The sequence below is a fragment of the Garra rufa genome, chromosome 5, assembly GCF_049309525.1.
Source record: "Garra rufa chromosome 5, GarRuf1.0, whole genome shotgun sequence".
NCBI classification, from domain to species: domain Eukaryota; kingdom Metazoa; phylum Chordata; class Actinopteri; order Cypriniformes; family Cyprinidae; genus Garra; species Garra rufa.
In genome coordinates, this window is record NC_133365.1 from 35,777,111 (window position 1) to 35,793,019 (window position 15,909).

At 36.9% G+C, this 15,909-nt stretch overlaps 1 protein-coding gene across 2 annotated transcripts in view; it reads left to right on the forward strand.

The window, feature by feature from the left end:
- npdc1b (neural proliferation, differentiation and control, 1b) overlaps positions 1 to 15,909 on the forward strand; it is a 31,514-nt gene that overhangs the window by 1,725 nt on the left and 13,880 nt on the right. For both annotated transcript variants that reach the window (XM_073841127.1, XM_073841128.1), the window contains exon 2: positions 15,005 to 15,151. In XM_073841127.1, the coding sequence (XP_073697228.1) occupies positions 15,005 to 15,151 (147 nt within the window). The remainder of the gene's footprint in view (positions 1 to 15,004; positions 15,152 to 15,909) is intronic.

Genomic DNA, 15,909 nt, shown 5'->3' on the forward strand with positions numbered 1-15,909 from the left:
AAGAAACTGCAACATTCATAACGCACTGGGTTTGATTAGACTGTCCGTATATGGGGATACAAAAATGTGAAGTTCTGTAGTTTTCACAAAAGCCCTAGAGCTGTCAAAAATTTTGTTGACAGGGTAAGTAAACAGGGATATCATGGTGAAGGTGACATGGAAAAGTAATACACACTGGTGATTAATTTATTTATGCTATCAGCGCTGTAACAATAGCTGGTAAAAAAAAAAAAAACATATTTTTTTATTTATTTAGACAAAATAGTATCGCATTTTATTCATTCCTATTTATTGCGGTATAAATAGTATAAATCGTTATTATCAATATCGTGGTATTGCAATAGCAAAACTGTCTTGATATCATCGTGGTCACATGACAATATGAAACCATAGGTTTTCCAGGCAAAAAGTGTTGTTTTTAAAATATTTTTAAACTTATTCTACATAAAAGGTCTTTAAAGTTGTGTTTTGGGTCATTATGCTTTGGCACAGAATCTGTCAAACGAACTAAAACTGAAAGCACAATATGGCTTAATCCCTTTATTAGTGTTTTCACTACGTGTTTCCAAGCGAAGCGTGCACTTCGTTCAGGCGATCAGCTCATGATCCAGTGTTTTCTGCGCTTCAGAACAGCTCAGTTCACAGTGAACTCATTTATTGCTTTTGCTGTTAGTTTAGCACACATTTGGGTACGCAACAGCCATCAGTAACACGTTATTTTCGTGGCAGATGATTACAGTATCTTACTCGATTTGTAGTGAGTTTTGACTGAAGCTGGAGTTTTCCATCAAAATAAAAGCTCTACTGCCGTTTTTGTCTAAATAAAAGCTTAAAAATGCAGTATTAATTGCTAATAACCAGCAGTTTAAATGGGTAACAGTACTGCAGTCCGAATTCAAAATATCTCTTTCAAGTGTAGAAAATAAGAAAGAAGTATTGTAATTTCTCTACTGTAGTGTAAAGCAAAAATAATATACCTATGAAATATTCATTTTCATTTATTTTACAGTCCAATTGTTTTATAATATATAGCTATTACTGTCATAAGAATAACAATAATATAAAATTGTTGTCATTATTATAATTTGTTATATTCTAATTTGTTTGGCTTCTTTCAACACCAGTGTGAGACAGTATACCACACCTAAAAATAGGGTTGAGTACCCTTTAAAGTTCAGGTACAAGTTGACCGACTTTTCTTTGTTAAGCACATGGGTTGGAGCTTTTAAATATGAACTCTCAAAGTGCATTAGATAGAAGAATGTAACTTCAAAATGTACAAAATTTTCGTATTTAAGACTTTAGACTTATCTTTTCTGTGCTGCGGTAGTTTAAATAACAGATGAAGAGAGTTAAAACTGCATAAAGTGACTGTGAGCTTGCTGGATGATATTAAACCAGAAGCACAGACATTTTATTTCGGCTTTTATGAGTTGCCAGGGCTTTGCTCGCACTGTAGAGGAGCTGTGAAGTCGATAATTGACCATCTAATGAGAATGAGGACAATTTAAGTAACCTTCAAAAATGAGCGCTCTGAATGTTTCTTCTTTCAGAGAACTTGTATAGAGCACAGAGATATAATATAGATCATTTAGATAGATGCAGAAGGAAGAGGTAGGTGTTGCTGCTGTTGCAAAAGAGAGGGATGAAAAGACGAGGCAAAAGAAGAAACCACAAGAGAAATAAGTGAATGCCAGTTATGGATGAGGATTTCAAGGTCTAAGCCAAAGAAGCTGAATGTGACACTGGATAAAAGTCTTAATCAGTATCTTGTTTTTCCAGTGTAAATATTCAAGCTAAACATAATTGAAGGAAGACTTCAGGCAAAAATGAAAATCAGCTGAACATTTACTCACCCTCAGGCCAAACAGCTCATACAAATATTGCAATATTTCACAAGTAATCCAGTCCGTCAGAAAGTCTTGTGAAGCAAAAAGCTGCGTAAGATAAGATAGACCTGCAGTAGATAATAAATTACATTAAATAAAGTTTATTTGTCTTCGCTGACTATTATTATTTGCATAATTATAATACACACTTTAAATATGTATATTATTAGAACAGATTGACAAAAATACAGATAAAAATTGATTTTTGCAGTGTATGAAATGTATTTAGAATTATAGCACGTGGTTCAAGGCCTTTATTTAAGCACTCTGACTTATTTAAGAGATTAAATGCAGTTATTATCTGTCTGAGTCTGTCTTTCTGGTGCTTGCTTTCTGCTGATGTTGCCTCCTGTATGAGATCCTCTGATTTAATGCCTGGAGTGCAGGAAGTCGTTCTCATTTTCAGTTTGTCTCTCTCTCTCTCTCTTTATCACCTTCTCTCTGTTTCTAACTGCTCCCTGTGTGTTTGAGTTCCTCTTGTGATCTCACATGATGAACCGTGTGTGTTTGCGTGTGTACGAGTGTGTGTGAATACGCGCAGTCAGGTTAGACTTAAGCTACCGTGAAAGAGGGTGAGATGTTTTAAGCAGCCCGTCGGGTTGACTGTAATCCTCCTGTGCTCGTGAGTGTGAGACTTCAGATTGTTCTGTCATTTTAATCTCGCTTCAAAGTAGAAGCCTAAATCTAAAATTCTCACCGCACCACTTTGAAAGTGAAGAGATCTGCCGTCAAGTTGAGTGTCTTTTTCTTTTGTGCTCTGTAATCTTTGTGTATATTTTAACAACAGGAGAGGTGTCTGGTGTAATAAGTATAATTTAGTTGTTCTGTCACTCTTCATTGTTTCAGTTTTGCTGCTTTCTTTTGATGTAAGAACAGGACACAATAGAGAAATGTGTACTGAGACACAAAAGGTTACAGCTGCCACTCAACACAATCATGCATCATGAATATTCTCCAGCTGTCTCTTGTCTTTCATTCTAAGCTATTATTCTCTTTTTTCTTTCTCTGTTTTTGCCCTCTTACTAGTCTTAACTTTTTGCTTTCTGCTTTCTGTATTCTTTGTTTTTGCTTATTTTTTTTCTCTTTTAACCCTCAGAAACCCACTGCAGCAAAACTGATACCCATGTTTAAGTAATTAAATACCTGTTCTTCACTAATTATGAGTTAACAGCAGCTCACGGATTGGCGTGTATCATAGCAACATGTTTGGCAGGAAAATATTTACAATCAGAATCTCCCAGCAAGCCAAAGTCACACAACATGTTCACTGTCTACTGACACAGTTACATACAATGTAACAATGTATTTGTTATTCAACGTGTTTAGTTGTGGAAAAATCATGACATTACAAAAAATAATAATAGAAAAATGCACCAGTGGCCACGGAGTCCATTTAAGAGATCAAAGATAAATATTTCAAGTCATTTTCAACAGTGCCACTGTAAAAAAACAAAAACACACAATTCGTTGAGTAAACTTAAAATAATTTGTTATCCTGCTGCCTTAAAATTTTAAGTTGAATCAATTAAAATATCTAAGTTGTCACTTAGTACAACTTAGCATTTTAAGTTGACTAAGCTTTTTTGAGTTGACTGAACTAAAAAATTATAAGGCAGCCATGTAACAAATTATTTTTTGTTGATTCAACAAATTGTTTTTTACAGTGTAAAGAAATTAAGAGAATGTATTAGGGTTGCTGCTGAGATACTGTTCAGTGCATCTGTGCTATAGACCTCTGAAATGTATTTTGTGGTAATTTAAAGGGAAGTCAGCTAGGTTTGGGAATGATCCCTGGATCATGAAATGTTATAGAGTATGAGATGTACATAAACAAATGCCAGCTTCTTTGCTTGCTAAAACGGCTTTCTCGTGAAAGGATAAGACAAAAAAGTTAAATGATGCTGGATGATCAGAAACCAAAATTCATAACCTGTAACCGGCGTAATTTTCTCACATTGGTTATTTCATTTTTTAAATCCTGTAATACTTTCCCCATAAAATATAGAATAGAATAGAATATCTCATTGTCATTGCATGTTACATACAATGAAATTGCATCTACATTCACACTCATACATATAAATATATAAATATACATTAATAAATGGGATGAATTAGTCCTAAAAGAAAACCTAAAAGACCAATGTTAAAGTGACTTGTGCATTTCATTGTAATAAAAGTCCATCCTTTCAAAATTGTAAAAGAGAAAAACAGGGAGATATGCTACCGCGTATAGTCTTTAGGGTTCTTTGAGTTCAGAAGAACAACAATTTTAAATAGAAATATTTTGTAACAGTATTTTGTTAGACCTTTGTATTGCTAAAATCACTTTAAAGAGCAAAAATATGTATATGAGCTATTTTACAGAATTGGTCCAGAGTTGGAAACGTCTTGAAAAAAAATGTCAATAAATATTATCGTGGGTTTCAATAGATGATAGAAGGATCTTAGTAAACATCTAAGATTTAAATACTTAAATGCTTTTTAAATGTGTTTTTTGGTTGTGGGACAGCAGTTTGCTCCAGTTCTGTAGACTGGCCCATATATACTTAAAATATATCCTTCCCTCTCTCTTATAATGTGGTGTTCAGTCATTCAGGAAAAAAGTCATTATTTCAAACACAGATTTGTTTTGTTATAAAGTAATTTCCTATGTGTATGTTACATAGCAGTTCACTCGAAATTATCAGCCTGACACTGATATAATGCATATGTGAAATCTCTCTGGCTCCTTTTTGAAGGATCTATAGAGTGTCTGTAGAGTGTCTGAAGTGCTGCACGTGTGTCGGATAATTTCATGCTCACCTGAGAATGCTCTCTCTCCTGGTTTGAACTGTTGTGGCCCAGCACTCTCTCAGTCCATATTGCTTTTAGATCTAAAAGTAGAGTTGCTGTCCTCGAGTGGCATTTTCAGTGATAAGTCTATTTAAGGACAGAATACGTCAGAGAGGAAGTTGTTTTGCATTGCACATAAATTTACATTATTCCTAAGTGACATATTGGTGCTCTTATTGTCAGACTGAGACAATAATAGATACATGTCATGTTTTTTACTGCACATTGTTGATTAATTGGATAATTACATTTCCCCTCTAAGTGACACAATGGATTTCAGCTCATTACTAATTTAGAAAGAAGACTGGCCACCTAATGTCTACCCTGAATAAGACAAATGTATTCACACATGAGCACCAGTCTGAGGCCAGGAAGCAGACAGTGATGTAAGAGTGTGCGGTGGCTAAAAAAAGAAGATGTTTCATTTTTTATGGTTATTCACAGTTCACCAAGACAGCAGCTGATGAAAGAATACTATTTCTGAACTCCACTCTCACTAAATGGGCTGTTTCATTGTGTTCAGACTAGGGCTGGGCGATATGGCCTAAAAATAAAATCCCCGATTTTTTCCACAAAAAATTTACGATTTAAATCGACCCCCCCCCCCCCCCACTACTTTTAGCATGTAAAGAAACCCCAGCTTTTCCACAATATATGTGGGCACCATATATTTTGCAATATACAATGCAACTGCATCAGTGATCGCTTTCCACCAGACCCCATTCTTATCATACCAGACACAGTAAATGTTTGTAAGACAAATAAATATGAGATGGGACGAAAATATATATTTCCATGCTTTTCTCTTGCACTTATATCGTATACAAAAATATACAATTTTGAACGCAGAAATATTAAATGATTTAAATAACTGAAACGATCTGCCAGCAGGTGGTGGTAAGACACTGATTTAATTACTGAATCATATTCATTTGATTCGTTCGAACGGATGGTTCACTCAGAAATAAAGCAAGTGAGTCTTTATGAATGGGAAATTGAATCATTTCACTAGATTCGTTTAAAAACGCACGTTCATTCATAAACAAAACACCGCTGTGTTTGAGTGGAGATGCGCAGCGGCTCAGTTGTGACTTGTTTCAGACTACTTTTGACGACGAAATAGAGCAAAATCAGGCAATAGTGTTATAGTCAGACGATGTAAGTCACTTAATAATAACTTCTTGTTTATTTAACTGTTGTAATAAACCAATATCTCGTTTACAAACTCCCTTAAAAATGATTAAAAGCTGTCACTCATCTCAGTTCGCAATCTCACAAAGCTCTATTATAATAAACGAAGCTACTGCCCATTCAGTCTCTTATTTACACTCTCTCTACACTTGATTCTTTTTAGTCGCACCATTAAAAAATTAGGTCGCCCTGATATGCAAATAATTCGCCATTGTCTTCAATCATCTCTCTACTCTGTTTATGTGGTCAGTGAAATTGTATGTACAGTAATGTAACAGGTTAACTTGCAAGCAAGCAGCTAATCATGTCCCCTTAGTGACTCGCGTTATTTTACCAGAACGCGCTATTTGTTTTCCGTTCTGAATATATATATATATATATATATATATATATATATATATATATATGTATGTATATAATATTTTTATTAAAAAATCGCGATACCTTGATTTAATAAAAAAATTAAATCGTCTTAAAACATAAATTCGACTTAATCGAAAAAATCGAAAGAATCGCCCAGTCCTAGTTCAGACTTGGTCAGTAATAATAATCACAGCGCTGTTATATATTTATAGCAGATGTTGTGTTTCTCTGTCCACAAGTGTATCGACCAAACTGGGATGTTTTTGGAAGATACTAAGTTTTTTTTAAATGTCCTGATTGAACCATGGCCTATTCCTGGCTTAGTCTAAGCCCTGTCTGTGAAACCAGGCCTAAATGTTACAGAAGATTCCTATTTCAAATATATGCTGTTCTTTTGAACTTTCTATTCATCAAAGAACCCTAGAAAAAAAAAAAAAACTAAAAGTTTCCACAAAAATTCTAGGCAGCAAAGATTTTAACAATGATAATAAGAAATGTGTCTTGAGCACCAAATCAGCATGTTAGAATATTTATAATAAATATACATTTATGTCTTCATTTATGTCATTTTTTTCTTCACTTTTCTGTGGAGTACTTTATCCATAGCTGCAAATTATGCAAATAAATTTTGTAATGGTTTACAGAGGAAAGGATTAACATTAGCATAAAACCTCAGGAAACAGGGAAAATACCTAAATGATGAGAAGTGACAGGTTTGTAACAATTTATTTTACCCTGTGTTCTTACAGTTTGAGTCAGCTTTAAATGTGCATGCGTATTGACTCGCTGTAACATTATAATCTTTTTTGACATTGCACAATGTCAGAGAATTCAAGGCGCTCAACACCTCCAAAAGACGAGAAAAAACCCACAGCTCTGTGCCCTCCTAAATCAGCTTGTCATGTCACATAGAACGCCAAGTTCTTTAGAGTGACATCATGCGTCATGCAGTGCACATTACTTCAATGTGTTTTTCAGACTTTGTATTGAGAAGCAAGTGTACAAGGTTTTGAAAGACTGGCATAGTCTGAAGCGAAGAATAACAACATCATTCGTTTTTCTGTGTTCACTGAATGGTGTTGCTAGGCGAATAATGCTTCACAAGAATGCCAATTGAAGTTCATTGGAAATGTAGTGACAATATCAAAAAGATGTAGATATGTTGCTCCTGCTTAAAGCATTCATGACTTTGTTGGTCCATCCTAGACCTCAGGTGACCTTAAAACACTGGTGGATAGCAACGTAATTACGTATGTAAAGCATGTCCATTTATACTGTGGAGCCAGAGAGAGTGAGTTCTATATAAATAGCAAGTGTCTTGTGGAGGCTAACAAAAACACTCTGCTATCATTCATTATTTTATTTTATTTTCCATTTTGCAAACTGTTTTCTTCTGTATGGTTGTGAGGATGCTGGAGCCTATCCCAGCATCTTGTGACAAGGGTGGGCTAGTCCATCTTAGGATTTCATTTGATTTTTGCATGTTGTAATTAGGGCTGCATGGTAATGGTTAAACAGTTAATCTAATTATTTTGCTTCAAAATATAATCATGATTATTAACAATGATTTTGACAATTATATATATATATATATATATATATATATATATATATATGGAAATGCCACCGATACCACAAAAAATTCTAGCATCAATATCAACGAGTACTTAAACCCACATACCATTCCGATACAGGAAGTTGTGCTGTGTTGCCACCACTGTTTACGACTGTTTAGAGCAGGGAAGAAGAAATACAAATGTGCTAGCAGTATGTCCACTGTATGATGTTTTATTAACAAGGTTCGGGAGGAGCACGATCAGATAATCAATCCATTCGGCACAGGTGCAACTCGTTTAACCAATCATTGAATTAGCGCATCATCTATATATTGCCAGCCGTCTTACCTCCATCCAGCGACAGTTTCTTGGCATCCCTCCTCCACCCCTACTCCCCACTTCTAATCTGTTTCTATCCTAAACTAGCAGGGGGAGTTCTCTGGGTCTGGCCTGTATTCCGGGCCCGGAACCCTTACCCAGGACAGCACGCCAAAATATGCTTATTACTCGCTCAAGCAGATTAGATGTAAGGGCGAACTCGTGAATTGGCAGTATTTCAGACTGGACCAATTAGCCAGTAAAACGGCGACATGTCTCATATGTAGGGCCCTATGAGCCGCAAAACTACTATTTAAATATGAATTCTGTGCGTCTCTAGCTGTGTTTCCATTACCCTTTAAATTGCGCAAATTGAAATTGCGAATTTAAAAAAATTTGCCTAATGGAAATGCGTCAATTGCACAAAAACTCCCATATATCACAAAAAAGTTTTTACGGTGGTTTTTCAGGCAATTTGAAAAAGGACTATTTTACAAAACAGCAATAGAAAAAACGGCTTCCCTGATGAAAAAAACATCATATGCTGGTTAGGTAGTTTTGATGGTGGGATGCTGGTTAGGTATGTTTTGATGCTGGTTTAAGCTGGTCCTTTGCTGGTTCAGCTTAAACCAGCATCAGAACCTACCTGGCGACCACCGCGTTGTTCAGCTCATAAGTGCTGGCATTTCTGTTGCACATGAGAAACATCAAACGGCAAATGAAACGAAAGTGAAAACACGCCATGTTTGAGCTTCGCAGCGCGGACTGTTTATCAGCTCGAACCGCAACGCAAACAAACTTGCACGGCTTTATCCAGGAGCCAAAGATGATCCAGTGAAAAGCATTTGAATTCCCTGCACAATGAATAAGGTTGCTGCGAGATCTAGTGAGAATCTTTCAAATTCTGCCCAGAATTCTCTGTTGATGTACGTCAGAAAACCAGAATTAGTAATGCTAATTGCTAACTATAAAAAAAATAACTGTCAAATGCATGTCATGATAATAAAAATACTCTAGTTCACTGTATATATTTGTTCATGTTTTATTAAAAGATAAGTCTGAAGCACACCATAAAATAATTCTATCAATTCATACAGGGCTAGTAGTATCTACAGCTGTATATATAGACACCCATCAGTACTCTGTGTCGGCTCTGTGAGCCCAGGTATCGGAATCGGTATCAGGAAGGGAAAAGAGGTATCGGGATAGTGGTCCTGACAGAATTGTAAGATATAAACTCGCAATTGCGCTTTATAAGGTCAGACTTGCGAAACATAAACTCAAAATTCTGACCTTTTTTTCTGACTTTATAACATGCAATTGGGAGTTAAGTTGAGAACATATCAGTCTTTTCTCCTCTCAAAATTGGACTTCATAACTCTGAATTTATATCTCACAATTCCGAGAATAAAGTCAGAATTGCGAGAAGAAAAGTCAGAATTTAACTGAAAATAAACTCGCAGTTGCAAGGTATGAAGTCATAATTGCAAAATTCGCAATTCTGACTTTTTTCTCCCAAATGCGAGTTTATATCTCACCATTCTGATTTTATTCTCACAATTCTGACTTTTTTCTCAGAATTGTGAGATATATATTCGCTTATAACTCGCAATTGCGAGTTTATACCACGCAATTCTAAGTAAAAAGTCAGAATTGTGAGTTTATATTGTGAAATTCTGGCTTGATTTCTCAGAATTGTGAGTTTATATCATGCAATTCTGAGAAAAAAATAAGAATTGTGAGATAAAAAGTTGTAATAACCGTAAGTGGTGGAAATGGTTTTCCATACAAACAAGAATTACCTCGGCTCTTTTCCCAAAACTGAGTTTCTCAAATTGAGGTTTGTGAGGAAACTTCAGGGATAGTGTGGATTGCTGTTAATTCATCAAATCATGAAGTATGACTGAAAAAAAAAATCTAAATACAAACAGTTTACTTTAGGTAAACAGTTCAGCAAATAACCTAGGTCAGATGGTTTCAGCTGACAAAAACGTTTGGGAATCCCTGCTTTAGAGTGATGGTGAATTATAAAAATCCCAGCTGTGTTTAAAATACAATATGCCAAAAAACAGCTCTTCATTTAGCCAAATCTAGAAACTGTCCTTCTGTCAGCTATGTTTTGGGCCCTTTTTCAGTCTGTCCTGGTCTGGATGAGTGTCATCTTTACTCTGCACAGCAGGACCAGCATGACTGGGTCACCTTGATGCATGTCTGAACCGTGGCCAGGCACCGACACTTTCCACCCTCAGCAGAGCCACTTTGGCCTTTGTTGGCTGTTGGCAGGAGTAGGATGAAGTGAGAGATGATAGCAGTGCTCCACAGCAGCGTGTGTGTATGCGAGTGGGATGTGCTTGGAAGTAGGTATTAGATTTGCGTTGTAACACAGATTATGGCGGATCTATTTCCCATCACTTCTAACTACAAAGTCTTACAAAACTGCAACAGAACTTCTCTGGCTTAAGTATGTGCAAATTTACATACAGTATTTTAAAACGTCACCTGGATGTCTGAATGTGTAATTAGAGTAGTCTGGTTTAAAGCAATTTTTTTGTGTTCGAACACAGCTGGACAGAATGAAACAGAATAGAAAAAGATTTATCTTGACACATCTTTATGTATCTTGACATTATCATTGAACCTACTATTCTTCAGCTACTTGGTCCGTCACATGGTTTAATTAAGATGGTCACATGCAGATGCATGTGTGATAGTCATCTCAATATCATGCGGAAGATTGATGTTAAATTGATAGCTTAAGAACGAGATTTTTAGACAAATGGATTGTTGTGTTTCTAAGAGTGATAAAGAGCAGGAAATGAATGTGTGTGTTTGTGCAGCAGCGTACATAATTGTGCCTGTACGCGTGATTGAGAGACTGTCAAATAAAAAAGCTGATGTTCCTCTCCTAATGAGATTAAGATCCGAAACTGATAGACAACAGAGAACAGCTCGGCTTTAAACACTCATGTGCATCTCTGCGTCACCTCCAGCACAGTGACAATGAGAGATTCTGGTAAAAACCATCATTGCTGATGCATTGTAAGTTTAATGAGTCACTTCTTCACATTTGTGCACGTAATGGACAGTTCCAGTAAAAAGCAAATTGCAAGGCAGTGATTGTTGGTTTGAGCATTGAAATCAATAGCAATTAATAAGCTGACACAGATCTGTAAAAGACTGTGTAAGCGATATGGGATGAATACATATAGGCATGATGCTCAGTTATATTGCACGCATTATTTTTAAATAATACATTTTTTATAACATTGTCAATTGTTGTGGTTTATTTTCTTCACTGTCTCCCTTGACTCGCTCTGGTTCAAAAGAGTTCATCCCCGCCCCCTTTTCAGCTACTGCATTGGCAGTGACTCACACCTGATGATGTCACACCTACTCAGTTGCCATAGCAGTTGTTATGGAAACAGGAGCCAAGGTTTCAATGGCTGAGTCTTTCAGAAGTAGAACTCAAGGCTGTGCATTGTGATGATTTTACCATACATAAGAGGTGTTCTTATAGGCGTGAAGTGCAGTGAGATGCTTGAAACCCCCTTATGCATGTCAAAGTCAATGTTGCACATGGCTTTGAATTGATTATTGCATTTTTAAAATGGTAAGAGCAGAAATAAGATAAAAGACACTTTTATTATGAACAATGATATAATATGATAGTAATATAGTTTTCAAATGCAAACAAAATGTAATCATGCATAGTTAGGAAAGCAACTATTTTCAATTTGTACATTTTTTGTTTTGGCAAAATAGTACAATATCTATAGTATTTTTTCTACGATATGCTCAAACCCCAGTGACGATTATTTTTAGGGCTGGGGGAGAAACTTCAAGGCTTAGTTCACCCAAAAATGAAAAGTAGCCCATTATTTACTCACCCTCAAGGCATCCTAGCTGTATATGACTTCCTTTCAGACTAATCCAATTGGAGCTATATTAAAACTTGTTCTGACTCCTCCAAGCTTTATAATGGCAATGGGCAGGTGCTTTTCTTCAACAGTGCATCCATCCATAATAAAAAAGCGCCTCACCTGGCTCCGGAAGGTGAATAAAGCCCTGCTGTAGCGAATCAGTGTGTTTTGTAAGAAAAATATCCATATTTAAAATGTAATAATCCCTTTTCTCTAGCTTGCGCTAACTGTTGTATACGGAAGCCATTCCGGGCAGATGACGTAGGTGTCGGCGTTGCGAATGAAGTGACGATTGTGGATGTGCAGTGGAGAGAGCAAAAGAAAACAGGGGTCATGAATTAGAAGTACAAAATGAGGATTTGTAAAAAAAAATCGATATAAGCCAAGAGAAATATGGTTTTCCTTTGCTAAGTAAGGAAACTTTGCTTCTGTAAACAAACGTCGGTTTTCACCAGACTCACATAGTCGAGTGGCTTCCGTGTACAACTATTAGCGCTAACTAGATTGAAGTGATTATTTACGTATTTTACTTGCAAAAACTCATTGATTCGCTACAGGAGTCCTTTATTCCCCGGAGCCGTGTGAGGCACTTTTTATTATGGATGGATGTGCTTTATTGGACTTGTTTTGGACTGTTGAGAAGAAACACGGTGGGTGTTTGCCATTATAAAGCCTGGAGGAGCCAGAACAATTTTTTAATATAACTCTGATAGCATTCTACTGAAAAAGGGAAGTCATATACACCTAGGATGCCTTGAGGGTAGGTAAATAATGGGCTAATTTTCATTTTTGGGTAAACTAACCCTTTCAGGTTTACTGTTTTCTAAAAATCTTACATTTTTGTATGATTCACATTGAATGAATTCATACAATGTCGCCACCTTGTGAAAAAGATCATGTAAGATCTAGTTGGATATCACCATCTGCCTTTTAGTTTACATTTAACATGATTAAACCTCGAAATGTGCTGCACGGTGCTGTTTTTAAAAGGGTTATGAACTGAGAAATCAAAATTAGCTTGATCTTTTGACATAAGAGGTCATTGTACTATAAAAACATCCTGTAAGCAGGCTTCCCATGGGTCCTTGAAAATTGGTGAATCTGAAAAAAAAAAAATGTTAAGGCCCTGGCAAGTTTTTGAAAACATACATAGATACGGGTCCTTGAAAGTGCTTGAATTTATTTTGTGCAAGAAGTTTTCTGGACAGAATTACGTATTATTCCCTCCAGTCCACTAATGTGTTATTTCGCCAACACTTCATGGCCTGTGCATACTAGCTTGCTTGGTTTACATTAGTTACGTTAAGTGTTTCACATTAAGTCCCTGAATTTGAGGGTATTGGACTTGGAACGTCCTTGAATTTGAATGTAACCAAGGTGTGGGAACTCTGTAAGTTTCAGAACTCAAAACTTTCTCGTTAGAGAACAGCTTATATTGAAGCCAATCTGCCAAAATGATTTTGGTGGTTTTGGAATGTGCCACTTTGTGATGTAATAATGTGGCTAAACACCACCTCCGCAGAAAAAGGTCAACGCCTGCTTATACATTACTGCCTGTTTAGCCCTGCCCACCGATTCAGGCATGTAGTGTAAAAAAAACGTGAGGGTCGAATGCAGGTCTATGTAGAAACCAAACGAAAAACAAAAAGTTCCAGAACACATCAGCAAAAACTTGGTCTTTGTTCACTTCATTTTAATGCAGATTCGTTTACAAACAAGGCATAATTTGACAAAGGATTTTTAGAAAGATTTAAACTAAAAGCAGATGCTGTGCCAAATATATAGGATCTGACAGTAATGTTCCACCACAAAAGTGTAACTGTTTTTATTGCGTGGTCATTATTGCTTTGTCTGTTATTACATATTGTTTGACAAATACTGAGTATTTATGAGTTTTTAACCTAAATCACAGCAGTGTCCATCTGTAAAGGATGTAGGCTGTCAAGCATACACAACAGTTAGCCAACCATAGCAGTGGGCTTTTACTTCTGAGTCTACAATCCGCCACACCTATTTAAACAGAGCTTTTTATGTAAAAATCTTCAGTATAAGTGGACCTCATAGAACTGTACAAAGTAAAAAAAGGCCCCCTTCTGTTTATATTTTCAACCAGTTTTTTGTGTGAAAGTTGTTTTCACAATAACACATTTTTGCATTCCACTGTGTTAATTTTACCATCTTTCATCTTTTGCCTCAAGCATAAACAGCCTTCTAATAACAAGGCACTCACATTACAAGGAGTTTATTATTCAGATCTCCCTACTGAATACCAACAAAGCTTTACAAGCTCCACCAACGTTGTTTGTTAGAATGATTCTTGCACTTGCGGTGTTATGATGAACATTTGTTCAGCATGGATCCCTGCTGACAATCAGTGGGAGACACATGACTGCTGTGTTGTTCTCGGACATATTTTGATACTTGTGGGTGTTGGATCTCCTCTGCCATTCGACCTGCTGCCCCAGTTCTGCCCTCAGCAGCATTGCCCACGTACAGTAGCTCTGCTGTTTTATTGATGCACTGTCGTTCCTGAGCTCTCCATCATAACAGTAACAAGACACAATGCACTAGATCAGAACAAGCTATTCTTACATGAACAGGCTGATTGCTGTTAGCTGTTAGTGCAATTATTTTGTATGACAAATAGCCTGACATGTTCTTGTTGCATCCGTGGAAGCTAAACAATAATGTGTGAGGATCACTCAAGCTGCAGCTCGCTTGCTCTAAGGCATCTCAAATTAGACATACTAAGAGAACCAAGACAATTTTGCATGTTGAACATTTTAGGATGAAGTAATTAGATATTTATATATTTTCCATTCACAGATTCAGATTTCAGCACTGTACTGGTACTCGTCTTTCAAGTAAGGCAACCTTAATGGAAAGTGTGTAAGTAGGTCATTTACCAGTGCCTTCGTCTTTTCTGTTACAGTTGTGGGACATTGTCCTCGTAGTCTGGATTGTGCCCGGGAGCGACGGCACTTCTGTCAGCCTGGCTCTTCACACTGCGGTCCATGCCTAGACCCATTTGTGGAGAACAAACGAGGGAAGTGTGTGATGAGGAGACGAAATCACCCTGGTGAGTATTGTCAACTTCAGACTGAGTCATACCAAAGTGTCTTTCAGAAAAGTATGGTCACTTGGCGGCCATATTTTCAGTGGCTCCAGGCAGCTGTTTCTGACATGCAAGGCCAACTTCTATCAGCTTGAATAGGGAAAAACTGAAATGTGAATGTGGGATCGGGCTCGGACATAAATATCTTAATGCCTGTCGGGCTCGGGTCGGGTTCGGTTACTGCTCTGTCGGACGCGGGCCGGGCTCGGACAGAAAAATGCGGCCCGATCCGCACTCTATTATGGTTCTGTTCTGGAGGAAGAGCATAAATAGCCCCCCTATAGTGTAAATAGAACAGAACCAACAAAATTCTGTGGTCTGACTCAACAAGAAATATCAAAGCCAAGTCTTTACTGGACAAGTGGAGAAGCTGGGGATGGAGGTGGGTGATTAGCTCCTGAGCAAAGTGATAGCTGCTGAATAATGACTGAAAGGACCTTATAAAGGGAATTATGACTGGCGTCGTATTCCTATAGGTAGACGTCGACTGAGCATCCTGCCAGAACTAACACTGCGCTCCATTAATGTGATGGCTTTACTAACCAAACTCTTTTTAATTAGAAACTGACATTTTCCCACCAAATTGCACATAATACTTTTTCTCATTCTTAGCAATATAAAATAAACCATCTGTACAGTCTTTTGTTTTGGTAAATGTGACCCTGGACCACAAAAAAAGTCATGAGTAGCACGGGTATATTTGTAGCAATAGCCTAAAATAC